Source organism: Monodon monoceros, unplaced genomic scaffold, assembly GCF_005190385.1.
Source record: "Monodon monoceros isolate NGI ecotype Baffin Bay Population unplaced genomic scaffold, NGI_Narwhal_1 Super_Scaffold_3, whole genome shotgun sequence".
NCBI lineage: Eukaryota > Metazoa > Chordata > Mammalia > Artiodactyla > Monodontidae > Monodon > Monodon monoceros.
In genome coordinates, this window is record NW_021703780.1 from 46606457 (window position 1) to 46632874 (window position 26418).

The 26418-nt window shown below is 39.5% G+C and overlaps 2 protein-coding genes across 2 annotated transcripts in view; both read right to left on the reverse strand.

Annotated features, from left to right (window-relative positions):
- The window catches only part of NEK10 (NIMA related kinase 10), a 311866-nt gene that overhangs the window by 174677 nt on the left and 110771 nt on the right, over positions 1-26418 (reverse strand). The window lies entirely within an intron of this gene.
- On the reverse strand, positions 1330-1616 carry LOC114907873 (metallothionein-like). The gene has a single exon (XM_029243937.1). The coding sequence runs from the start codon at positions 1549-1551 to the stop codon at positions 1339-1341; it is 213 nt and encodes a 70-aa protein (XP_029099770.1). The 5' UTR covers positions 1552-1616; the 3' UTR covers positions 1330-1338.

A 26418-nucleotide genomic window follows, 5' to 3' on the forward strand; every position in this document is an offset into this window, starting at 1 on the left:
GCGACCACCTAGATGGGTGGGATAAGGAGGGTGGAGGGAGATGTAAGAGGGAGGGGATATGCGGATATATGTATGCATATAGCAGGTTCAGTTTGTTATACAGCAGAAACTAACACAACACTGTAAGGCAATTATACTCCAATAAAGATGTTTAAAAAACAACAACAGGGGCTTCCCTGGTGGCGCAGTGGTTGAGAGTCCGCCTGCCGATGCAGGGGACGCGGGTTCGTGCCCCAGTCCGGGAAGATTCCACATGCCGCTGAGCGGCTGGGCCCGTGAGCCATGGCCGCAGAGCCTGCGCGTCCTCAGCCTGTGCTCTGCAGCGGGAGGGGCCACAACAGTGAGAGGCCCGCGTACCGCAAACAAAATAAAACAAAACAAAAACCAGATCCCTCAAAACTTCTTCCAATAATTAATCAATATCCTATAAGTAAAGAAGCACTTCAAGGCATAAAACCTGTAATAGAAAATTACAAGGCTCAAAGCCTCATTATCCGTTGTCCCTATAACATAGCTATTTTACTGGTAAGAAAACTTAAGGGCTGAGGGTGGAGGTTTGTCCAGGACCTCTGAAATAGGGTGGGACCTGGGACCTGGGACCCTTTGCTGCAGTACTTACATACACCTGGGCAAAGGTCTCCTAGTCTCCTTGAGCAACAAAATACAAAGAAACTTTAAGGGACTAAAAATAACTGCTTACATGTGCAGTTGGTACAAATTATGAACAACAAGATACAAAAAGACCAAAAACCCAACTGCCACTTCTGAGGTGTCAGGATCAAAAGCAGGTCCTCTGCATGATCCCTGCACACAGCACCACCAAGTGGGGGGGCAGACCACCTAAGCCACCCCTCCAGTCCGACCCATGTATCTCCCGCTAGGCTCACCCCATTTAAGGGACCAGCTCGCCCCTTCCCCCCCCTCCCCGGCTTAGGGAGCGAGCAAGGAACGCTGTTACTTGTTTTTGCTCCCTCCTGCTGCAGCATGAGTCCCAATAAAGCTTATCTGAACTTCTCATCTGGCCTTTTATCAATTTCTATGGATTAAGGAGGCCAAGAACCCTGGTCAGTAACACCTCTGAGCAATACACAACATTGTTATCTCTGGGTACCCTGTTGTTCCTAATCCTGGTACATTACTAACATCCATTCCAACTGGAAGTCAGTTCTTTACTGAAATTGATTTATGCAGTACATTCTTTAGTATTCTAGATGATGAAGCTGGCCAATACCCCTTTTTTTTTTTTTAAAGCCAGCCACTTTTATTATCATTCTTGTATTTTATAGGACAAAAAAAAAAAAAATAAAAAAAGAGGAATGTAGGTTTGTCCTGGTTGCTCTATTTACACCCGGGGCAGGCTCTCCGCGACATCAGGCACAGCAGCTTGTCCGAGGCCCCTTTGCAGATGCAGCCCTGGGCACACTTGGCGCAGCCCGGAGGGCAGCAGGAGCAGCAGCTCTTCTTGCAGTAGGTGCATTTGCACTGTTTGCATTTGCAGGAGCCGGCACACGTGCAGGATCCACCCGCGGTGCTGGAGCAGTTGGGATCCATAGCGAGAGGAAGCGGAGGCTGGGGTCCGCAGACTGCGGCACGAAGTATGGCAAGGACATCGAGGGGGCGTGGCCAATACCCTTTTGCCTTCACTTAGGAAGAAAATAATTCACCTGGGCAGTAGTACCTCAGGATTTTGCTGAATCCTTTTTATTTCTCACAAATCCTGAAGGCTGATCTGAGTGATATAAAATTCCCTAGAGTTTCTACTTTGTTGCAGTATGTAGATGACTTGCTTCTTTGCTTTCCTTCTCAAGCCTCCTCACAGGAAGACAGCATTCACTTGTTACAGCTTTTAGCCTTAAGGGGACATAAGGTCACCAAAAAAACATTGCAGTTTGCCAAACCCAGGTTCCACTTTTAGGGAAGCTTAGAACAGGAGCTACACCCAGATCCAGATAGACTTCATGCTGTCCTAAGTTTCCCCAAACCCAAAACTAAGCACCAACTTCGAGGTTTTCTCAGGCTAGTTGGTGATCGCCAAAACTGGATTCCAAATTTCTCTCTTACGGCCAAACCTCTCAACAATAACAACCCGAACTCAATTTTATGGGAAGAACCGGATGACATAGCTTTCAAGGCCTTAAAAGAGAGTTTGATGAACCCACCTGCTCTTGGGCATCCCAATTATCAGATTCCCCTTTTCCTTTTGTATATGAAAAGGAAGGTAATGCCCTTGCGGTACTGACCCAAAAACACAGGGACCACCATCAACCCATTGTATATTATAGTCAGCAACTGGACCCTGTGGCACAGGGATACCCGTCTTGCTTTAGAGCCATTACAGCTACTGCTCTTTTGGTGAAGGCTACTGAGAAAATTATAGTATACCCTTTAACCATTTTTGTACCTCATGCAGCAGAATCCCTTCGGAATTCTCATTATGCCCAACACTTCTCATCAAGCCACCTCACCTCTTATGAAGTATTTTTGTTACCTGTCCCTCACATAATTCTTTTACATTGTAATAACCTTAACCTGGCTACTTTTCATCCCTCCATCACTGATTAATTCCCTTATGACTGTTTAACGCTGATGGACCACCTCCTGACTCCTTGAAATGACCTACAGAAAATCCTTGGGTAAAGGTGACTTTTCATGGTTCATTGGTTGTTCTTATTTAAAAGGTGACAATGGCAAATACTCTGCTGAGGATGTTATTACAACTTATTTTAATGTTGTTGAGTCAGCATCTCTACCTATGGCTACTTCAACCCAACAGGATGAATTGTACTCTTACATGGGCTTGTACTTTAGCCTAGGACAAAACTGCCAATATTTATACTGATATGCTTTCAGAGTAGCTCATGATTTTGAAATAATGTGGAAGAAATGTGTCTTCCTTACTTCCAGAGGAAATGAAATTTAAACTGGCCCCTATGTTCAGGAATTATTAAATGTAATACTGCTACCTGCCACTTAGATTCCAGGGCATTCTAAACTTGACTCTCTGGAAGCCAGGGGAAATCACCTTGCTGACATTTCTGCAAGGAATGCTGCCCTTAAAGGGACCAACAGTAGCCAAACCTCTGTCACGGTCCAAAGGGATATTTTCCCAAATGATAGTTTAGAAAAACTGGCTAGAGAAGCCCAACAACTGCCCTCAGGAAAGGAAAAACAACAATTGGAAATTGTTGGAAATTCAACAATTTTTGTTTTGATAAAAGAGAAACCTCTGGTTTGAACCAAATAACAACCCAGTCCCACCTAAGACTCTAAAATTCTCACTCCTCACCACTGTGCATGCATTCAACCACTGGCCTACTGACAAAATGACAGCCTTCATGAACCAATACTGGTGGGGAAACATAAATGAGGCTACAAAAGGTGCCTGCCTCACTTGTCCCACCTAAAATACAACCCAGAGAAACTGTTCATACTGCTCCCGGACATTTTAAATTGCCTAATGGACCATTCAAGTTCTGGCAAATGGATTTCATACAACTTCCTCTGTTTCATGGATGTAAATATGTTTTAGTGTTGGTCTGTATGTTTTCACACTGAACTGAAGCCTTCCCTTGCAGACAGGCTACCGCCTCCTCTGTGGCTAAAGTCCTTTTGTAAAAGATTATCCCTATCTGGGGAACTTCTCTCAAACTTCATAGGGATAAAGAAACCCATTTTACTGGCTAGGTGCTTCAGCACATCTGTACTCTTTGGCTTGTCTTATAGCACTTTCACTGTGATTACCATCCTCAATCTTCTGGTTTAGTTGAATGCAATAATGGCATTATAGGACTCAACTGGCAAAATTTTTAGAGGCCCTCCAAACACCTTGGCCAACAGCATTCATGTTGGTCGTTCTAAATCTCAGATCCACCCTTTCGGAACTCAAACTCTCACCCTTTGAGGTGGTCACAGGACACCCAATGCACTAGGCTCCTGCTTCTTTTGACCCACAACTGATAAAAGGAGAGGTGCTCCAACATTGCAAAGCCCTAATTGCTTCTATTAAAAATAACCAAAAACAAAAAAAAAACATGTTGGGCTTCCCTGGTGGTGCAGTGGTTGAGGATCTGCCTGCCGATGCAGGGGACATGGGTTCATGCCCCAGTCTGGGAAGATCCCACATGCTGCAGAGTGGCTGGCCCCGTGAGCCATGGCCACTGAGCCTGCGCGTCCAGATCCTGTGCTCCACAACGGGAGAGGCCACAACAGTGAGAGGCCTGTGTACCACAAAAAAAAACCCCAAAAACAAAAAACAACCATGTTTTGGGTAGAGCAATCTTTTCTCAGTGTGCTCTCAAGAGACAAAGACTTTAAGCATCACACATTGCAACCTGGAGATTTTGTCTATTGAAATAGACACCTCCAGAATAAATGCTCTTCACTCTTGCTGAAAAGGCCCCATGAAGTACTGTTAACCAACCCTTGTGCCACAAAACTCCAAGGAAGACTCTCTTTGGATTCTCATGACACACCCAAAGAAAGCACCAAACCCTGACTGAACCTGCACATCACCTGGTGACCTGAAAGTAAAGATTTCCCAGAATTGGAGCAGATGACATCTGACGACACAGCTTTTGCAAGATAGCTGGACCAGGTCTGTTGGAAGTTTGTCACCAAATGTTTGATGATGACATAACACCATCATGTGATCTCCAGTGTCCTTGGTCTTGATAACGTATGGGCTTTAGATAAAAAGTGCCTGAGAGTTCTCCCTCCCACCCTTCCTTGTTACTTGAGTGTGACATCAGTAGGTTTCCAATCTGTGTACTTTCCTTCTGATGTGAGAAACCACACCCAGGAAAGGTCTTTCCTGACTTGGAGGGACAAAAAAGCTGCTGAAACTAGAAAACCTGATTCCTGATCAGTGATACTTTCAGAGAAAGGTCTTGAACAAAAGGGAAAAATATGAAAATTGATATATAGAAACCTCAATTAAATAGAGTTGAGAGACAAGAGTGGTGGCTCTGGTGCCCTGCAAAGATAGCTGAGCCCAACAAGAAGAAAGACTCTCCTTTCCCAGCAAGGACTCAGTCCATGAAAAGCTATGGACTCTGTTTACTACAGCCCTCCTGAATTCCTCTTCCTCTCTGTAAAAGTGTTCTCCTTCCCCCAGTGTGCTGGGACTTGCATGTAGCTCACCATGGTTGTAGACCCCAAAGCTGCAATTCTCTGCTGATCCAGAATAAACTCATCTTGGTTGGAGAAATATCTGGCAATCTAGTTATTTCAGGTCAACAGAATACACTGCTTTTGTAATAAAGAAACAATAGAAAGCCTGCCAGATTTGACAATATTTTAAGATAATTCTGTTTTAAATAGGAGATTATATATTATATATATATATAATTGGTAATCTAACTTTTCAATTAACAATATATTGTAGATAGGCTCCTAGGTCAACAAACACATTACTATACTATCACTTACAAATATTTACCTAAACAACCCAACCAGCGTCACATTTCAACTGTACAATAACCACAATAACTGAAAATGAATTAAATAAAATACCAAATACACAGGGAATAAAAGGAAAATATTTTAAATAGGTTAAAATGTTTATATGTCCAAAAACAATGTAAAAATTCCTGAAAATTAGCAATAAATTTTAAAAATCAGTGATGAAAACTAATTATTCATAGTAATTTCTTTATTTTGATTATATTATCACCACAACCAATTTACTTTTGATCAATTCTTTCCAAATTGCCTGAAGCCCAACTGTGTATGGAACTCCAGGATTTGTAGTGAGGGTGATCATGGGGAAGGAGAATGGGAAGAGAAGAAAGATTGGAAAATATTTTGGGGGCATTTAGAATTTTAATTTGCTCCATCAGTCCTGAAGTAAAAATATATATTTGAGTCAAAAATGCTACACTGAAATTGCACTTTAAAAAAGAAATTGGGATTCCTCCTTATCAGATTAATTCATGCAACTTTCCTAAGACATGGAAGGTTTGGAATGAGAAGATTCTTTTGTGGAATATCTATAAGTCTGATTTAAATTGTTAGAACTATGAATAAATAGGAAATAAATTTAGAAAAAAAGACTTAAAGAATTTTTCACTATGTGAAAAATTATTAAATGGTAAGTAGTGACCAGCTGCTTTGCATGGCCACTAAAATCCAAAACAAATGTCAAGTCATAAGAGAAGGACTTCATTTGACATAGGAACACTTTTGGTTTTTTGTCTTTCTTGGTAAAGAAATTTTTATAGGCACAAAATGAAAAGAATTTATAAATCACTTTTCTAAAAGATGTTTTCCCCTTAACCTGTCATGAAGATGGTGAAAAATAAACCAAATAAGCATTTATTAGGTCTTGGCTTCAAGATAGGAAAACAAATTAAATGGTCTTTTTCAGGTTCCTCTAATCCTAATGCTTTATGGATGCTATTAAGAGGCCTATAATGGAAACCAATTAAATATAAATACAGTGAGGAGTGTGGGCAATTAAACAAATGGATCATGGGAGGTGTGATGATCAAGGTGGCAGGTTAGGAGCATGCTGGGCTCACCTTCACTCATGAACACATCCAAACGACAACTCTTGCTGAAATCAACCTGGGGAAGAGCAGAACAGCTCTTCTGCAACCAAGGCTGTAAAGAAAGATCCACACGGAGTCCGGTAGGAAGGGAGAAGCGATGTGGTCGGGACCTTCACCCTTAGCAGGGACACAGGAGAGGAGGGGACATCACAGCCTCAGGGATCCTCCCTGGGGAGTGAGGGATTCCGGCCCCACATTGGACAGCCCAGCCCTGGGATACAACACTGGAAGACAAGCCCCTTAGCTGGTTTGAAACCCAGTGGGGCTTACCAAAGGGCTGTAAGAAACTGGGCCTCTGCTCTTGAAGAGCACACAGACTTGCTTGCTCCCAGTCAAAGTGTGGAGGCAGCACATTGAAAACTGCCAGGGGCTCTGACCAGCTAGCCAGGACTGCTGCATCACACCCCCCGCCCACCCCTCACCTGGCTCCTGCTCTAGCCCCTCTTGCTCCAGCACTGCTCTCCACTAAGGCAGAGGGTGCCACTAGCTACGAGAGTTTGCACACTTGGAGGGAACAGAGCTGGCTTGGATCCAAGCCCTGCCTCTGACCAGGGTGTAGGCAGCCATTGCCAGCACATGTGTCCCTGTGCACTCTTGGGAGGGAGCAAACTCAGCTCAGTAGTGTGATATCAACCCCTCCAGCCACAACCCAGCCTCTAGCCAAGCAAGCACATCAGGGATAAAGTGAAGTCAGAAAAGAAGTACAGTCTCAAGCCCTCAGGCCCTGAATCTATATCCCAAACCAAGGCTGAGACTGCCATCACACCTGGAAGAAACCCAACTTCCCCAGGGCTTCTGTTCCAGCCCCTGTGGCTCTGACCGCACCCTTGACAGGGTGGTGATGGCCACTGAGCAGAGGAGAAGCCCCAGCTTGCACCTGGCTCTGGCTCTAGCCCCTCCAACTCTGCCCCTACCTCCCACCAAGGTGGTAGCTGCTAGCGCACACTGGGAGAAGACATGGCCTATGCTAATGTCAGACCCAGCTCTCCCACCAAAGCCACTGGGCACACACAGACTTCATAGGGACAGTCCCACACAAGGACACACTTTCAAGATCAGAGTAGGTAACTGTTTCACCTAATTTTACAGAGACAGAGGAAGTCAAACAAAATGAGAAGACAGAGAAGAATACATTTCAAAAGAAATAACAAGAAAAAACCCTGAAAAGAAAATCTTAATGAAACAGAGGTAAATAATTTACCTGATAAAGAGTTCAAAGCAATAGTAATGAAAATGCTAACTGAACTTGGGGAAAAAAAGAATACAAGAACACAGTGAGAATTTTAATAAAGAACTAGAAAATATTAAAAAAAAGAACTGAAGAATACAGTAACTGGTATGAAAAGTACAGTAGAGGGAATTAACAGCAGATGAGGTGATACAGAAGAGCATATTAGTGATCTGGGAGATAGAATAATGGAAATTACCCAATCAGAACACCAAAAAAAAAAAAAACAAGTTTTAAAAAATGAGGCTAGTTTAAGGGACCTCTAGGTCAACATCATGCATACTAACATTCATATAATATGGGTCCCAGAAGGAGAAGAGAGAGAGAAAGGGGTACAAAATGTATTTGATGAAATCATGGCTCAAAAATTTCCTGACACCAAAGAAGGAAACAGATATTCAGGTATAGGAAGCACAGAGGGTCCCAAGCAAGATGAACACAATGAGACTCCCACCAAGACCTATCATAATTAAAATGGCAAAAGTTAAAGAGAGGATTCTAAAAGCAGCAAGAGAAAAACAAAGAGTCAAAACAGTTACAGGGAACTCCCATAAGGCTTTCAGCTGATCTTTCTGCATAAACATTGCAGGCCAGAAGGGAGTGGTATGATATATTCAAAGTACTGAAAGGGAAAAAAAAACCTACCACTTAGGATACTCTACCCAGCAAGGCTGTCATTCACAATTGAAGAAGATAAAGGGCTTATCAGACAAATAAAAACTAAAGGAGTTCATCATTACCAAACCAACCTTTCAAGAAGTGTTAAAGGGTCTTCTTTCAGTGAAAAAGAAAAGGCTACTACAAGAAGGAAGAAATTATAGGAAGGGGGAAATCCTTCTGGTAAAGGCTGTGGGTCAACCATTAAATAAGATTAATAGGTTAAAAGATTAAAACACAAAAATTGTAAAATCAACTATAACTACAATAAATACTTAGGGATAGCCACGATGATTTAAAATATGACACCTGGGGCTTCCCTAGTAGCGTGGTGGTTGAGAGTCCACCTGCTGATGCAGGGGACACGGGTTCATGCCCCGGTCCAGGAAGATCCCACGTGCCGTGGAGCGGCTGGGCCCGTGAGCCATGGCCGCTGAGCCTGCGCGTCTGGAGCCTGTGCTCCGCAACGGGAGAGGCCACAACAGTGAGAGGCCTGCGTACTGCAAACAAAACAAAACGTGACACCAAAAACACAAAGCTTGGGAAAGGGAGTAAAAAATGTAGAGCTTTTAGAGAATGTATTTGAATTTAAATGACTATCAATTTAAAACAAGTAGATACAGGTCAACATATATGACCTGCATAGTAACCACAAATCAAACCTATAATAGATATACAAACACTAGAGAGGAATACAAACTTAACACTAATGAGGGTCATCAAAGCATAAGGTAAGAGACTAAAAGAAAATGAAAAGAACAGAGAAGAACTACAAAAACCCCCCCAGAAAACAAATAACAAAAGGGCAATAAGTACATACCTATCAATAATCACTTGGACTAAATGCCCCAAACCAGATACATAGAGTGGCTGATTGGATAGAAAAAAAAAAGACCCATCTATATGCTGCCTACAAGAGACTCACTTCATAGCTAAAGACACACACAGACTGAAAGTGAGGGGATGGAAAAAGATATTCCATGTGAAACAAAAGGAAAACTGCGGTAGCAATACTCATATCTGACAATATAGACTTCAAAACAAAGTCTATAATAAAAAACAAAGAAGCACATTATATAACGATAAAGGATCAATACAAGAAGAGATAGAACATTCGTAAACATATACGCATCTAGTACGGAGCACCTAAATAACTAAAGCAAGTATTAATGGATATAAAGGGATAAACTGACAGTAATACAATAATATTACGGGACTTTAACACCCCACTTACATCAATGGACAGATTTTCTGAACAGAAAATCAATAAGGAAACACTGGCCTTAAATAACACATTAGACCAGTTGGATTTAATAGACATTACAGGACATTGCATCCAAAAAAGGCAAAATACACATTCTTTTCAAGTGCACATAAAATTTTCTCCAGGATAGGTCACATTCTAGGCTACAAAACAAGTCTCAAGAAATTTAAGAGGATACAAATTATATCAAGCATCTTTTCCAACCACAATGGCATGAAACTAGAAATCAATTACAAGAAAAAAAGGGGGAAAACAAACATGGGGAGACTAAACAACATGCCAGGAAAAAAACTAATGGATCAATGAAGAATTCAAAGACAAAATCAGAAAATACCTTGAAACAAATGAAAATAAAAGCACAACTTTCCAAAATCTATGGGAAAAAGCAAAAGAAGTTTTCAGAGGGAAGTTTATAATGATACAGGCCTACCTCAAGAAACAAGAAAAATCTCTCAAATAAACATCTTAACCTTAGAAAAAGAAGAACAAACTAAGCCCAAAGTCAGCAGAGGAAGGAGATTATAAAAAGATCAGAGAGGGAATAAATAAAATTGAGAAAAACAAAAAAAATAGAATAAATCTATGAAACCAAGGGCTAGTTTTTTTTTAACAGGAAAACAAAATTGGTAAGCCTTTAGCAATGCTTATTAAGAACAAAATTGCAAGGACCCAAATAAGCAGAATAAGAAATGAAAGAGGAGAAATAACCAATACCATAGCGATACAAAAAAATCATAAGAGAATACTACAAACAGTTATATGCCAACAAATTGGACAATCTAGAAGAAATGGACAAATTTCTAGAAAAATACACATGCCAAGACTGAATCAGGAAGAAACAGACAATCTGAACAAGACCAATCACTAGTAGTGAAACTAAATTTGGAACAACAACAAAATGCCCAGCAAACGGAAGTCCAAGACCAAACAGCTCAGGGAAATTCTACCAAGCATATAAAGAAGAGTTAATACGTATCCTTCTCAAAGTATCCAAAAAAACTTAAGAGGAGGAAATACTCCCAAATTCATTCTACAAGGCTACGATTATCCTGATACCAAAACAAGACAGACACTACAGAAAAAAGAAAATTACAACCCAATATCTCTGATTAATAAAGGTGCAATAATCCTCAACAAAATGTTAGCAAACCAAATTCAACAATATATAAAAAGGATAATTCACTGTGAGCCAGTGGGATTTATAGCAGGGATGCTATGACAGTTCAATATCCACAAATCAATCAATGTGATACACCACAATAACAAAAAGAAGGGTAAAAATCACATGCTCATCTCAATAGATGCAGAAAAGCATTGGACAAAATTCAACACCCATTCATGATAAAAACTCAAAAAAGTTGATATAGAGGGAACATACCACAACAAAATAAAAGCCATTTGTTACAAACCCACAGCTAACATCATGCACAATGGTGAAAAACTAAAACAAGACAAGTATGCCCACTCTCACCATTTCTATTTCAAGACAAATATGCCCTCTCACCATTTCTATTTAACATAATATTGGATATCCTAGCTACAGCAATTAGACAAGAAAAAGAAATAAAAGGAATCCAAATTGGAAGGGAAGAAGTAAAACTGTCACTATTTTCAGATGACATGTATAGAAAACCCTGAAGTCTCCACCAGAAAACTATAAGAGCTAATAAATGAATTCACTGAAGTTGCAAGATACAAGATTAATATACAGAAATCTGTTGCTTTTCTAAATACTAATAATGAACTATCATAAAGAGAAAGCAAGCAAATAATGTCACTTAAAATTGCATCAAAAAGAATAAAATACCTACAAATAAACTTAACTAAGGAGGTGAAAGACCCATACTCTGAAAACTATAAGACATTGATTAAGGAATTAAATAAATAAATGGAAAGATATCACATGTTCATGGATTGGAAGGATTAAAAAATTTTAAATGTTCATTCTACTCAAGGCAGTCTACAGATTTAATGCAATAACTATCAAAATACCAATGACATTTTTCACAGAACTAGAACAAATAATGCTAAAATTTGTATGGAACCACAAAAGACCCCAAAGAGCCAAAGAAATCTTGAAAAAAAAAGAACAAAGCTGGAGGTATCACACTTGCTGACCTCAGACTATACTACAAAGCTACAGTTATCAAAACACTATGGGGCTTCCCTGATGGCACAGTGGTTGAGAGTCCGTCTGCTGATGCAGAGGACATGGGTTCGTGTCCCGGTCCGGGAGGATCTCACATGACGCGGAGCAGCTGGGCCCGTGAGCCATGGCTGCTGAGCCTGCACGTCCAGAGCCTGTGCTCCACAACGGGAGAGGCCACAACAGTGAGAGGCCCGTGTACTGCAAAAACAAAAACAAAACCAAAAAAACCACTGTGATACTGGCACAAAACAGATACATAGACCAATGGAACAGAATAGAGAGCCCAGAAATGAAACAATGCACATATGGCCAATTAACCAATGAAAAAGGAGACAAGAATATACAATGGGGAAAAGACAGGCTCTTCAACAAGTGGTGTTGGGAAAACAGTTACATGTGAAAGAATAAAATTAGAACATTTTCTCACACTATATACAAAACTAAACTGAAAATGGATTAAAGATCTAAATGTAAGACCAGAAACCATAAAACTCCTAGAAGAAAACATAGCCAGTGCCCTCTTTGACATAAGTCTTAGCAGTATCTTTCTGGATCTGTCACCTCAGGCAAGGGAACAATAGCAAAAATAAACAAATGGACCTAATTAAACTTAAAAGCTTTAGCACAGTGAAGAAAATAATCAACAAATTGAAAAGTTAACCTACTGAATGGGAGAATACGTTTGTAAATGATGCATGTGATAAGGGCTTAATATCCAAAATATATAAAGAGCTAATATAACTCAATATCAACAAAACACACAACTTGATCAAAAAATGGGCAGAATCTAGATAGACATTTCTCCAAAGAAGACATATGGATAGCCAAAAGGCACATGAAAAAATGCTCAATATTGCTAATTATTAGAGAAATGCAAATCAAAACTACCATGAGATATCACTTCACACCAGTCGGAATGGCCATGATGAAAGAGTCTACAAATAATAAATGCTGGAGAGGGTGTGGAGAAAAGAGAACCCTCCTACACTGTTGATGGGAATGTAAATTGGTGCAGTCACTATGGAGAACAGTATGGAGGTTCCTTAAAAAACTAAACATAGAGCTACCATATGATTCTGCAATCCTACTTCTGGGCATATATCCAAGAGAAAACCATAATTCAAAAAGATACATGCACCTCAATATTCATTGCAGTACTATTTACAATAGCCAAGACATGGAAGCAACCAAAGTGCCCATCAACAGAGGAATGGATAAAGATGTGATATATAAATATATATAGATATATATAAAGATATAGATATAATGGAATATTAGCCATAAAAAGAATGAAATAATGCCATTTGCAGCAACATGGATGGACATAGAGATTATCATACTAATGAAGTCAGACAGAGAAAAACAAGTATCATATGATAGCACTCATATGTAGAATCTAAAAAAATGATACAAATGAATTTATTTACAAAAAAGAAACAGACTCACAGACATAGAAAACAAACTTATGGTTACCAAAGGGGAAAGCAGGGAAGCGATAAATTAGGAATTTGGGAGTAACATATACACACTAAAATAGGTAAAAAATAAGGACCTATTGTATAACACAGGGAACTATACTCAATATTTTTTAATAACCTATATGGGAAAAAATCTGAAAAAGAATATATGTATATATAACTGAATCACTTTGCTGTACACCTGAAACTAACAACAACATTGTAAATCAACTATATTTTGATAAAAAATAAATTTTAAATAGATGTATTTAGAGTTCAATTTGTGCAATTAAATCCTGAGTTCACTCAAAATTCCCTCCAAAGCAGATACTGTAATAAAACAATTCGGTTGGGGAGGGGCAGTTATTGAGTGCAGGGAAGGGTGCTATTATTCAGGTAAATCATACCCCACCAGACAGAGAAGCCATAAACAGAAGCAATTACAAGCAAAAGTATTCTCACATCCCACCCATCAAGGCATGATTATGGAAAGCTCTGTTCCTCTCATTCCCTGCCTTTGCATGCTTAGCACTTTTTTCCCTTTCACACTCCTCAGCTGCTTGGGCCTGGCAGGTAGAAAAATCCTAGTCCCTACTAGTACCAAGGCAGCCTCACAGGGAGCAAATATAGAGATGGAGAGGGAGAAGGAGCTATACGTATACACAGCATAAGTAATTCTTCTCTACTGTGACTATTAAGAAATTAATCTGATTATTAGGCACAATACAATCTATATATTCAAATGAGCACTATCCTTTCACATTTCAGACTAACAGCAAACAATCACTATTGTCTAGTGAGTGCTTACCATATGCCAGCCAGGCACTGCTACAAGCACTCAACATGCATCCACTTTTAATCTCACAATAATCCTAGAAGGTGGGCACTATTAATATCCCCAGATTGCAGATGAGGAAACTGAGGCACAGAGAAGTCCAATAACTTTTAACCCTCAACAGCAGACCCAGGACTTAAACCCAGTATTATTCCAGAGCCTGTGCTTTTAATAATGACCCTACCAACCTGCCTGTCAATATTACATTCTTTTTCCAATTATGCTCTTATTCTTGAAAATTCCTCTTTAGCAATTTCCCTCAGGGCCAATATATCAGTCACAGAAGAATACTTGTCTCAATAATTTATAACCATTCCACATTTTATTTTTTTTAAATGATAACATCTTACTTGAACTCATTATTCACTGTTCTAGTAACTATGGAAGATATAAAGATACAGCAAATAAATAGGAAAAAAATAAAATAGAACAGACCCTAGCACCAAGTATGTACTAACTGTTTCAAACTAAAAACATTCTCACTCGAGGCTTCATTGAGGCAAAAGTCAGAACAGTTCAAAAATATGTTAGTGCTAGGAAACCATCAATGAAATTAAAAGACAACCTACAGAATGGGAGAAAATATTTGCAAATAATGCAACCAACAAAGGGTTAATAACCAAAATATACAAACAGCTCATACAACTCAATATCAAAACACAAACAACCCAAACAAAAATGGGCAGAAGTCTAAAATAGACAGTTTTCCAATGAAGACATACAGATAGTTAACAGGCCCATGAAAAGACATTCAACACCGCTGATTATTAGAGAAATGAAAATCAAAGCTGCATGAGGTACCACCTCACCCCAATCTGAATGGTCATCATCAAAACGTCTACAATAATAAATGCTGGAGAGGGTATGGATAAAAAGGAGCCCTCCTATACTATTGGTGGGAGTAAATTGGTGCAGCCACTGTGAAGACAGTATGGAGGATCCTTAAAAAACTAAAAATAGAACTATCATATGATCCAGCAATTTCATATCTGGTTATATAGCTGGAAAAAAATGAGAACACTAATTTGAAAAAATACATGTACCCCAATGTTCATAGCAGCATTATTTACAATAGTGAAGACATGGAAACAATCCAAGTGTCCATCAACAGTGATTGGATAAAGAAGCTGTAGTATGTACAAGGGCATGAAACTAGAAACCTACCATGGGAAAAGAAATGAGAAAAAAAAATGATTACATGGAGACTAAACAACATGCTTCTAAAACACCAATGAGTCAACAAGGAAATCAAAAAGGAAATTTAAAAATACCTTGAGACAAATGACAATGAAAACACAACCACACAAAATCTATGGAATGCAGCAAAAGCAGTTCTTAGAGGGAAGTTCATAGCAATATGACTTTCCTTAAAAACAAGAAAAATCTCAAATAAAAAACCTAACCTACCACCTAAAAGAATTAGAAAAGGAACAAGAACAAAAAGTCAGTATTAGGAAGGAAATAATAAAGATCAGGGAGAAAATAAATAAAATAGAGATTAAAAAATAGAGAAGATCAATAAAACCAAGAGCTGGTTCTTTGAAATGGTAAACAAAATTGACAAACCTCTGGCCACATTCACCGAGAAGAAAAGAGAGAGAACCCAAATAAACAAAAAAAGAAGGGAAAAAGGAGAAATCTCAATTGATACCACAGAAATACAAAAAACCCTAAGAGATTGCTATGAACAACTATATGCCAACAAATTTGACAACCTAGAAGAAATGGACAAATTTCTAAAAACATAGCCCACCAAAACAGAATCAAGGAGAAACAGAAAATTTGAACAGACCAATCACTAGAAGTGAAAAAGAATCTGTAATTTTAAAACTCCCTACAAAACAAAACTTCAGGACCAGATGGCTTCACAGGTGAATTCTTCCAAACATACAAAGAAGATCTTACACCAATTCTTCTCAAAATCTTGAGAAAGACTGAAGAGGAGGTAACACTCCCAAACACATTCTATGAATCCACCATCACCCTGATACCAAAACCAAACAAAGACACCACCAAGAAAGAAAATTACAGGCTAATATCTTTGATGAATATAGATGCAAAAATTCTCAATAAGATATTAGCAAACTGAATCCAACAACACATAAAAAAGATCATACACCATGACCAAGTGGGATTCATCCCAAGTTCACAAGGATGGTTCAATATATGCAAATCAATCAGTGTAATACACCACATTAACAAAAGAAAAGCAAAAAACCACATGATTATCTCAATAGATGCAGAAAAAGTATTTGACAAAATTCAACATCCATTCATGACAAAAACACTTACCAAAGTGGGTATACAGGGGACATATCTCAACATAGTAAAAGCTATTTATGACAAACCCACAGCCAATATAATACTTAATGGTGAAAAGCTGAAAGCCTTCCTTCTAAAATCTGGAACAAGACAAGGATGCCCACTCTCACTACTTCTATCCAACATAGTATTGGAAGTCCTGGTCACAGTAATCATACAAGAAAAAGAAATAAAAGGTATCCAAATTGGAAGGGAAGAGGTAAAATTGTCACTATATGCAGATGACAGGATACTATATATAGAAAACCCTAAGGACTCCATACAAAAACTACTAGATCTAATAAATGAATTCAGCAAAGTAGCAGGACACAAGAGTAACATTCAGAAATTGGTTGCATTTCTTTACACTAACAATGAATTAGAAAGGGAATTAAAAAAAAACAAACCACCTTTTAAAATTGCACCAAGATCTACACGTGGAACAACTCCTACAGAACACCTACTGAACGCTGGCAGAAGACCTCAGACCTCCCAAAAGGCAAGAAACCCCCCCACGTACCTGGGTAGGGCAAAAGAAAAAAGAATAAACAGAGACAAAAGGATAGGGACGGGTCCTGCACCAGCGGGAGGGAGCTGTGAAGGAGGAAAAATGTCCACACACTAGGAAGCCCCTTTGTGGGCGGAAACTGCGGGTGGCGGAGTGGGGGAGCTTCGCAGCCGTGGAGGAGAGCACAGCAACAGGTGTGCGGAGGGCAAAGCGGAGAGATTCCCGCACAGAGGATCAGGGCCGACCGGCACTCACCAGCCTGAGAGGCTTGTCTGCTCTCCCGCCAGAGCGGGCGGGGCTTCGGTCGGAGCGCAGGGAGAGGACTGGGGTTGGCGGCGTGAACACAGCCTGCAGGGGGTTAGTGCGCCACGGCTGGCCGGGAGGGAGTCCGGGGAAAAGTCTGGACCTGCCGAAGAGGCAAGAGACTTTTTCTTCCCTCTATTTCCTGGTGCGCGAGGAGACGGGATTAAGAACGCTGCTTGAAGGAGCTCCAGAGACGGGCGCGAGCCGCGGCTAAAAGCGTGGACCCCAGAGACAGACATGAGACGCTAAGGCTGCTGCTGCCGCCACCAGGAAGCCTGTGTGTGAACACAGGTCACTATCCACAACCCCCTTCTGGGGAGCCTGTGCAGCCCGCCACTCCCAGCGTCCCGGGATCCAGGGAGAACGCACGGCGCACCACAGGCTGGTGCAACGTCCCGCTGGCCTCTGCCGCCGCAGGCTCGCGCTGCACTCCGTGACCCTCTCTACCCCCCCCGCCTGAGTGAGCCAGAGCCTCCGAATCAGCGGCTCCTTTAACCCCGTCCTGTCTGAGCGAAGAACAGACGCCCTCCAGTGACCTACACACACAGGCGGGGCCAAATCCAAAGCTGAGCCCCTGGGAGCTGTGAGAACAAAGAAGAGAAAGGGAAATCTCTCCCAGCAGCCGCAGATGCAGCGGATTAAAGCTCCACAATCAACTTGATGTACCCTGCATCTGTGGAATACATGAATAGACAACGAATCATCCCAAATTAAGGAGGTGGGCTTTGAGAGCAAGATTTATTATTCTTTCCCCTTTTCCTTTTTTTTGTGTGTATGTGTATGCTTCTGTGTGAGATTTTGTCTGTATACCTTTGCTTCCACCATTTGTCCGAGGGTTCTATCCGTCTGTCTTTTTTATTCTTAATGATTACTTTTTATTTTAATAACCATATTTTATTTTACTTTATCTTCATTCTTTCTTTCCTTCCTTCCCTCCTTTAGATAACGAATCATCCCAAATTGAGGAGGTGGACTTTGAGAGCAAGATTTATGAGTTTTTCCTCTTTTCCTCTTTTTGTGAGTGTGTATGTGTATGCTTCTGTGTGAGATTTTGTCTGTATACCTTTGCTTCCACCATTTGTTCCAGGGTTCTATCCATCCGTTTTTTTGTTTTTTGAGGTTTTTTTTCCTCTTAATAATTATTTTCTTATTTTAATAACTTTATTATATTTTATCTTACTTTATTTTATTTTACTTTATCTTCTTTCTTTTTTCCTTCCTTCCCTCCTTCCTTCCTTGCTCCCTCCATCCCTCCCTCCCTCCTTTCTTTCTTTCTTTCTACTTCTACTAATTCTTTCTTTCTCCTTTTTCTCCCTTTTCTTGTGAGCCGTGTGGATGAAAGGCTCTTGGTGCTGCAGCCAGGAGTTAGTGCTGTGCCTCTGAGGTGGGAGAGTCAACTTCAGGACACTGGTCCACAAGAGACCTCCCAGCTGCACATAATATCAAACGGCGAAAATCTCCCAGAGATCTCCATCTCAATGCCAGCACCCAGCTTCACTCAACGACCAGCAAGCTACAGTGCTGGACATCCTATGCCAAACAACTAGCAAGACAGGAACACAACCCCACCCATTAGCAGAGAGGCTGCCCAAAATCATAATAAGTCGACAGACACCCCAAAACACACCACCAGACGTGGACCTGCCCACCAGAAAGACAAGATCCAGCCTCATCCACCAGAACACAGGCACTAGTCCCCTCCACCAGGAAGCCTACACAACCCACCGAACCAACCTTAGCCACTGGGGACAAACACCAAAAACAACAGGAACTACGAACCTGCAGCCTGCAAAAAGGAGACCCCAAACACAGTAAGATAAGCAAAATGAGAAGACAGAAACACACACAGCAGATGAAGGAGCAAGATAAAAACCCACCAGACCTAACAAATGAAGAGGAAACAGGCAGTCTACCTGAAAAAGAATTCAGAATAATGATAGTAAAGATGATCCAAAATCTTGGAAATAGAATAGAGACAATGCAAGGAACATTTAACAAGGACCTAGAAGAGCTAAAGAGGAAACAAGCAATGATCAACAACACAATAAATGAAATTTAAAATAATCTAGATGGGATTAATAGCAGAATAACTGAGGCAGAAGAAAGGATAAGTGACCTGGAAGATAAAATAGTGGAAATAACTACTGTAGAGCACAGTAAAGAAAAAAGAATTAAAAGAACTGAGGACAGTCTCAGAGACCTCTGGGACAACATCAAATGCACCAACATTCGAATTATAGGGGTCCCAGAAGAAGAAGAGAAAAAGAAAGGGACTGAGAAAATATTTGAAGAGATTATAGTTGAAAACTTCCCTAATACGGGAAAGGAAATAGTTAATCAAGTCCAGGAAGCACAGAGAGTCCCATACAGGATAAATCCAAGGAGAAACACGCCAAGACACATATTAATCAAACTGTCAAAAGTTAAATACAAAGAAAACATATTGAAAGCAGCAAGGGAAAAACAACAAATAACACACAAGGGAATCCCCATAAGGTTAACAGCTGATCTTTCAGCAGAAACTCTGCAAACCAGAACGGACTGGCAGGACATATTTAAAGTGATGAAGGAGAAATAAGAGCAACCAAGATTACTCTACCCAACAAGGATCTCATTCAGATTTGATGGAGAAATTAAAACCTTTACAGACAAGCAAAAGCTGAGAGAGTTCAGCACCACCAAACCAGCTTTACAATAAATGCCAAAGGAACTTCTCTAGTCAAGGAACACAAGAGAAGTAAAAGACCTACTATAACGAACCTAAAACAATTAAGAAAATGGGAATAGGAACATACATATCGACAATGACCTTAAGTGTAAATGGACTAAATGCTCCCACCAAAAGACACAGACTGGCTGAATGGATACAAAAACAAGACACATATATTTGCTGTCTACAAGAGACCCACTACAGACCTAGAGACACATACAGACTTAAAGTAAGGGCATGGAAAAAGATATTCCATGCAAATGGAGACCAAAAGAAAGCTGGAGTAGCAATTCTCATATCAGAAAAAATAGACTTTAAAATAAAGACTATTAGAAGAGACAAAGAAGGACACTACATAATGATCAAGGGATCAATCCAAGAAGAAGATATAACAATTGTAAATATTTATGCACCCAACATAGGAGCACCTCAATACATAAGGCAAATACTAACAGCCATAAAAGGGGAAATCGACAGTAACACATTCATAGTAGGGGACTTTAACACCCCACTTTCACCAGAGGACCAATCATCCAAAATGAAAATAAATAAGGAAAGCCAAGCTTTAAATGATACATTAAACAAGATGGACTTAATTGATATTTATAGGACATTCCATCCAAAAACAACAGAATACACATTTTTCTCAAGTGCTAATGGAACATTCTCCAGGATAGATCATATCTTGGGTCAGAAATCAAGCCTTGGTAAACTTAAGAAAATTGAAATTGTACAAGTATCTTTTCCGACCACAACGCTATGAGACTAGATATCAATTACAGGAAAAGATCTGTACAAAATACAAACACATGGAGGTTAAACAATACAGTACTTAATAACGAAGTGATCACTGAAGAAATCAAAGAGGAAATTAAAAAATACCTAGAAACAAATGACAATAGAGACAGGACGACCCAAAACCTATGGGATGCAGCAAAAGCAGTTCTAAGAGGGAAGTTTATAGCAATACAATCCTAACTTAAGAAACAGGAAACATCTCGACTAAACAACCTAACCTTGCACCTAAAGCTATTAGAGAAAGAAGAACAAAAAAACCCCAAAGTTAGCAGAAGGAAAGAAATCATAAAAATCAGATCAGAAATAAATGAAAAAGAGATGAAGGAAGTGATAGCAAAGATCAATAAAACTAAAAGCTGGTTCTTTGAGAAGATAAACAAAATTGATAAACCATTAGCCAGACTCATCAAGAAAAAAAGGGAGAAGACTGAAATCAATAGAATTAGAAATGAAAAGGAGAAGTAACAACTGACAAAAGATCATGAGAGATAACTACAAGCAACTCTCTGCCAATAAAATGGACAACGTGGAAGAAATGGACAAATTCTTAGAAAGGCACAGCCTGCCAAGACTGAATCAGAAAGAGATAGAAAATATGAACAGACCAATCACAAGCACTGAAATTGAAACTGTGATTAAAAATCTTCCAACAAACAAAAGCCCAGGACCAGATGGTTTCACAGGCGAATTCTATCAAACAATTAGAGAAGAGCTAACACCTATCCTTCTCAAACTCTTCCAAAATATAGCAGAGGGAGGAACACTCCCAAACTCATTCTACGAGGCCACCATCACCCTGATACCAAAACCAGACAAGGAAGTCACAAAGAAAGAAAACTACAGGCCAATATCACTGATGAACGTAGATGCAAAAATCCTCAACAAAATACTAGCAAACAGAATCCAACAGCACACTAAACGGATCATACACCATGATCAAGTGGGGTTTATTCCAGGAATGCAAGGATTCTTCAATATATGCAAATCAATCAGCGTGATACACCATATTAACAAATTGAAGGAGAAAAACCATATGATCATCTCAATAGATGCAGAGAAAGCTTTCGACAAAACTCAACACCCATTTATGATCAAAACTCTGCAGAAAGTAGGCACAGAGGGAACTTTCCTCAACATAATAAAGGCCATATATGACAAACCCACAGCCAACGTTGTCCTCAGTGGTGGAAAACTGAAAGCATTTCCACTAAGATCAGGAACAAGACAAGGTTGCCCACTCTCACCACTCTTATTCAACATAGTTTTGGAAGTTTTAGCCACAGCAATTGGAGAATAAAAGGAAATAAAAGGAATCCCAATCGGAAAAGAAGAAGTAAAGCTGTCACTGTTTGCAGATGACATGATACTATACATAGAGAATCCTAAAGATGCTACCAGAAAACTACTAGAGCTAATCAATGAATTTGGTAAAGTAGCAGGATACAAAATTAATGCACAGAAGTCTCTGGTATTCTTCTACACTAAGGATGAAAAATCTGAAAGGGAAATCAAGAAAACACTCCCATTTACCATTGCAATAAAAAGAATAAAATATCTAGGAATAAACCTACCTAAGGAGACAAAAGACCTGTATGCAGAAAATTATAAGACACTGATGAAAGAAATGAAAGATGATACAAATAGATGGAGAGATATACCATGTTCTTGGATTGGAAGAATCAACATTGTGAAAATGACTCTACTACCCACAGCAATCTACAGATTCAATGCAATCCCTATCAAACTACCACTGGCATTTTTCACAGAACTAGAACAAAAAATTTCACAATTTGTATGGAAAACACAAAAGACCCCGAATAGCCAAAGCAATCTTGAGAACGAAAAATGGAGCTGGAGGAATCAGGCTTCCTGACTTCAGACTATACTACAAAGCTCCAGTAATCAAGACAGTATGGTACTGGCACAAAAACAGAAATATAGATCAATGGAACAGGATAGAAAGCCCAGAGATAAACCCACGCACATATGGTCACCTTATCTTTGATAAAGGAGGCAGGAATGTACAGTGGAGAAAGGACAGCCTCTTCAATAAGTGGTGCTGGGAAAACTGGACAGCTACATGTAAAAGTATGAGATTAGATCACTCCCTAACACCATACACAAAAATTAGCTCAAGATGGATTAAAGACCTAAATGTAAGGCCAGAAACTATCAAACTCTTAGAGGAAAACATAGGCAGGACACTCTATGACATAAATCACAGCAAGGTCCTTTTTGACCCACCTCCTAGAGAAATGGAAATAAAAACAAAAATAAACAAATGGGACCTAATGAAACTTAAAAGCTTTTGCACAGCAAAGGAAACCATAAACAAGACCAAAAGACAATCCTCAGAATGGGAGAAAATATTTGCAAATGAAGCAACTGACAAAGGATTAATCTCCAAAATTTATAAGCAGCTCATGCAGCTTAATAACAAAAAAACAAACAACCCAATCTAAAAATGGGCAGAAGACGTAAATGGACATTTCTCCAAAGAAGATATACAGACTGCCAACAAACACATGAAAGAATGCTCAACATCACTAATCATTAGAGAAATGGAAATCAAAACTACAATGAGATATCATCTCACACCAGTCAGAATGGCCATCATCAAAAAATCTAGAAACAATAAATGCTGGAGAGGGTGTGGAGAAAAGGGAACCCTCATACACTGTTGGTGGGAATGTAAATTGATACAGCCACTGTGGAGAACAGTATGGAGGTTCCTTTAAAAAGTACAAATAGAACTACCATATGACCCAGCAATCCCACTACTGGGCATATAGCCTGAGAAAACCATAATTCAAAAAGAATCATGTACCAAAATGTTCATTGCAGCTCTATTTACAGTAGCCAGGAGATGGAAGCAACCTAAGTGTCCATCATCGGATGCATGGATAAAGAAGATGTGGCACATATATACAATGGAATATTACTCAGCCATAAAAAGAAACGAAAATGAGCTATTTGTAATGAGGTGGATAGACCTAGAGTCTGTCATACAGAGTGAAGTAAGTCAGAAAGAGAGACACAAATACCGTATGCTAACAGATATATATGGAATTTAAGGGAAAAAAATGTCATGAAGAACCTAGGGGTGAAACAGGAATAAAGACACAGACTTACTAGAGAATGGACTTGAGGATATGGGGAGGAGGAAGGGTAAACTGTGACAAAGTGAGAGAGAGGCCTGGACATATATACACTACCAAACCTAAGGTAGAGAGCTAGTGGGAAGCAGCTGCATAGCACAGGGAGATCAGCTCGGTGCTTTGTGACCGCCTGGAGGGGTGGGATAGGGAGGGTGGGAGGGAGGGAGATGCAAGTGGGAAGAGATATGGGAACATATGTATATATATAACTGATTCATTTTGTTGTGAAGCTGAAACTAACATACTATTGTAAAGAAATTATACTCCAATAAAGATGTTAAAATGAAATAAAATAAAATAAAATAAAATTGCACCAAAAAAACACACCTAGGAATAAACCTGACCAAGGAGGTGAAAGACTTATATGCTGAGAACTATGAAACATTAATAAAGGAAATTAAAGAGGATTCAAAGAAATGGAAAGATATCCCATGCTCTTGGATTGGAAGAGTTAATATTGTTAAAATGACAATACTACCCAAAGCATTCTGCAGATTTTACGTGATCCTTATCAAATTACCCATGATATTTTTCACAGAACTAGAACAAATAATGCAAATATTTATATGGAACGATAAAAGATCCAGAATTGCCAAAGCAATGCTGAGGAAAAAAAACAAAGCAGGAGGCATAACTCTCCCAGACTTCAGACAATACTACAAAACTACAGTAATCAAAACAGTGTGGTATTGGTACAAAAATAGACATAAGGATCAATGGAACAGAATAGAGAGCCCAGAAATAAATCCACATGGTCAATTAATCTTTGACAAAGGAAGCAAGAATATAAAATGGGAAGAAGTTCTTCAGCAAGTAGTGCTGGGAAAGTTAGCTGCATGTAAATCAATGAAGTTAGAATACACTCTCACACCATGCACAAAAGTAAACTTAAAATGGCTTAGTGACTCAAACATAAGACATAATACCATAAAACTCCTAGAAGAGAGCACAGGCAAAACATTCTCTGACATAAGTTACACCAGTGTTTTCTTAGGTCAGTCTCCCAAGACAATAGAAATAAAAACAAAAATAAATAAATGGGACCTAGTCAAACTTACAAGCTTTTGCACAGCAAAGGAAACCATAAAAAAGAAAAATGAAGAAACCTACAGAATGGGAGAAAATATTAGCAAATGATGCGACTGAGAAGGGCTTAATCTCCAAAATATACAAACAGCTCATACAACTCAACAACAAAAAAACAAACAACCCAATAAAAAATGTGTAGAAGACCTTAATCGACATTTCTCTAAAGAAGACATACAGATGGCCAGTAGGCACATGAAAGGATGCTCAATACCACTAATTATTAGAGAAATGCAAATCAGAACTACAGTGAGGTATCACCTCACACTGGTCAGAATGGCTATCATCAAAAAAGTCTCCAAACAGTAAATGCTGGAGAGGGTGTGGAGAAAGGGGAACCCTCCTACACTCTTGGTGGGAATGTAAATTGGTGCAGCCACTATGGAGAACAGTATGGAGGTGCCTCAGAAAACTAAAAATACAATTACCATATGATCCAGCAATCCCAGTCCTGGGCATATACCCGGACAAAACTATAATTCAAAAAGATACATACACCCCTGTGTTCATGGCAGCACTATTCACAATAGCCAAAACATGGAAACAACCTAAATGTCCATTGACAGATGAATGGATAAAGAATATGTGGTACACATATACAATGGAATATTACTCAGCCATTAAAAAGAACAAAACACTGCCATTTGCAGCAACATGGATGCGACTAGAGTTTATCATACTAAGTGAAGTAAGTCAGAAAGAGAAAGACAAATACCATATGATATCACTTACATGGGGAATCTAAAATATGGCACAAATGAACCTACCTACAAAGCAGAAATTCATAGAGATAGAGAACAGATTTGTGGCTTCCAAGGGTTGGGTGGGAGGGAGAGGGGTGGACTAGGAGTTTGGGATTGGTAGATGCAAACTATTATATATAGAATGGATAAACAATATGGTCCTACTGTACAGCACAGGAAACTATATCCAATCTCCTAGGATAAACCATAATGGAAAAGAATATTAAAAAACTGCATATATTTCTATAACTGAGTCACTTTGCTATACAGCAGAAATTGGCACAACATTGTAAATCAACTAGACTTCACTTTCAAAAAAGAATTATGAGGGCTTCCCTGGTGGCGCAGTGGTTGAGAGTCCACCTGCCGATGCAGGGGACGTGGGTTCATGTCCCGGTCCGGGAAGAACCCACATGCCTCGGAGCAGCTGGGGCCGTGAGCCATGGCTGCTGAACCTGTGCGTCTGGAGCCTGTGCTCCGCAACGGGAGAGGCCACAACAGTGAGAGGCCCGTGTACCACAAAAAAAAAAAAAGAAAAAAGAGAATTATGAGAGAAAGTATGTAGCCGGTTTAATTAATAAAATTAGAGAATTTTAAATTGCTGCAGCCATTATGGAAAACAGTATGAAGATTCCTCAAAAAATTAATAGAACTACCATATGATCCAGGTATT

Coding starts and splice junctions, on each gene's coding strand:
- LOC114907873 (XM_029243937.1), bottom strand. CDS start 1,551: ATGGATCCCAACTGCTCCAGCACCGCGGGTGGATCCTGCACGTGTGCC.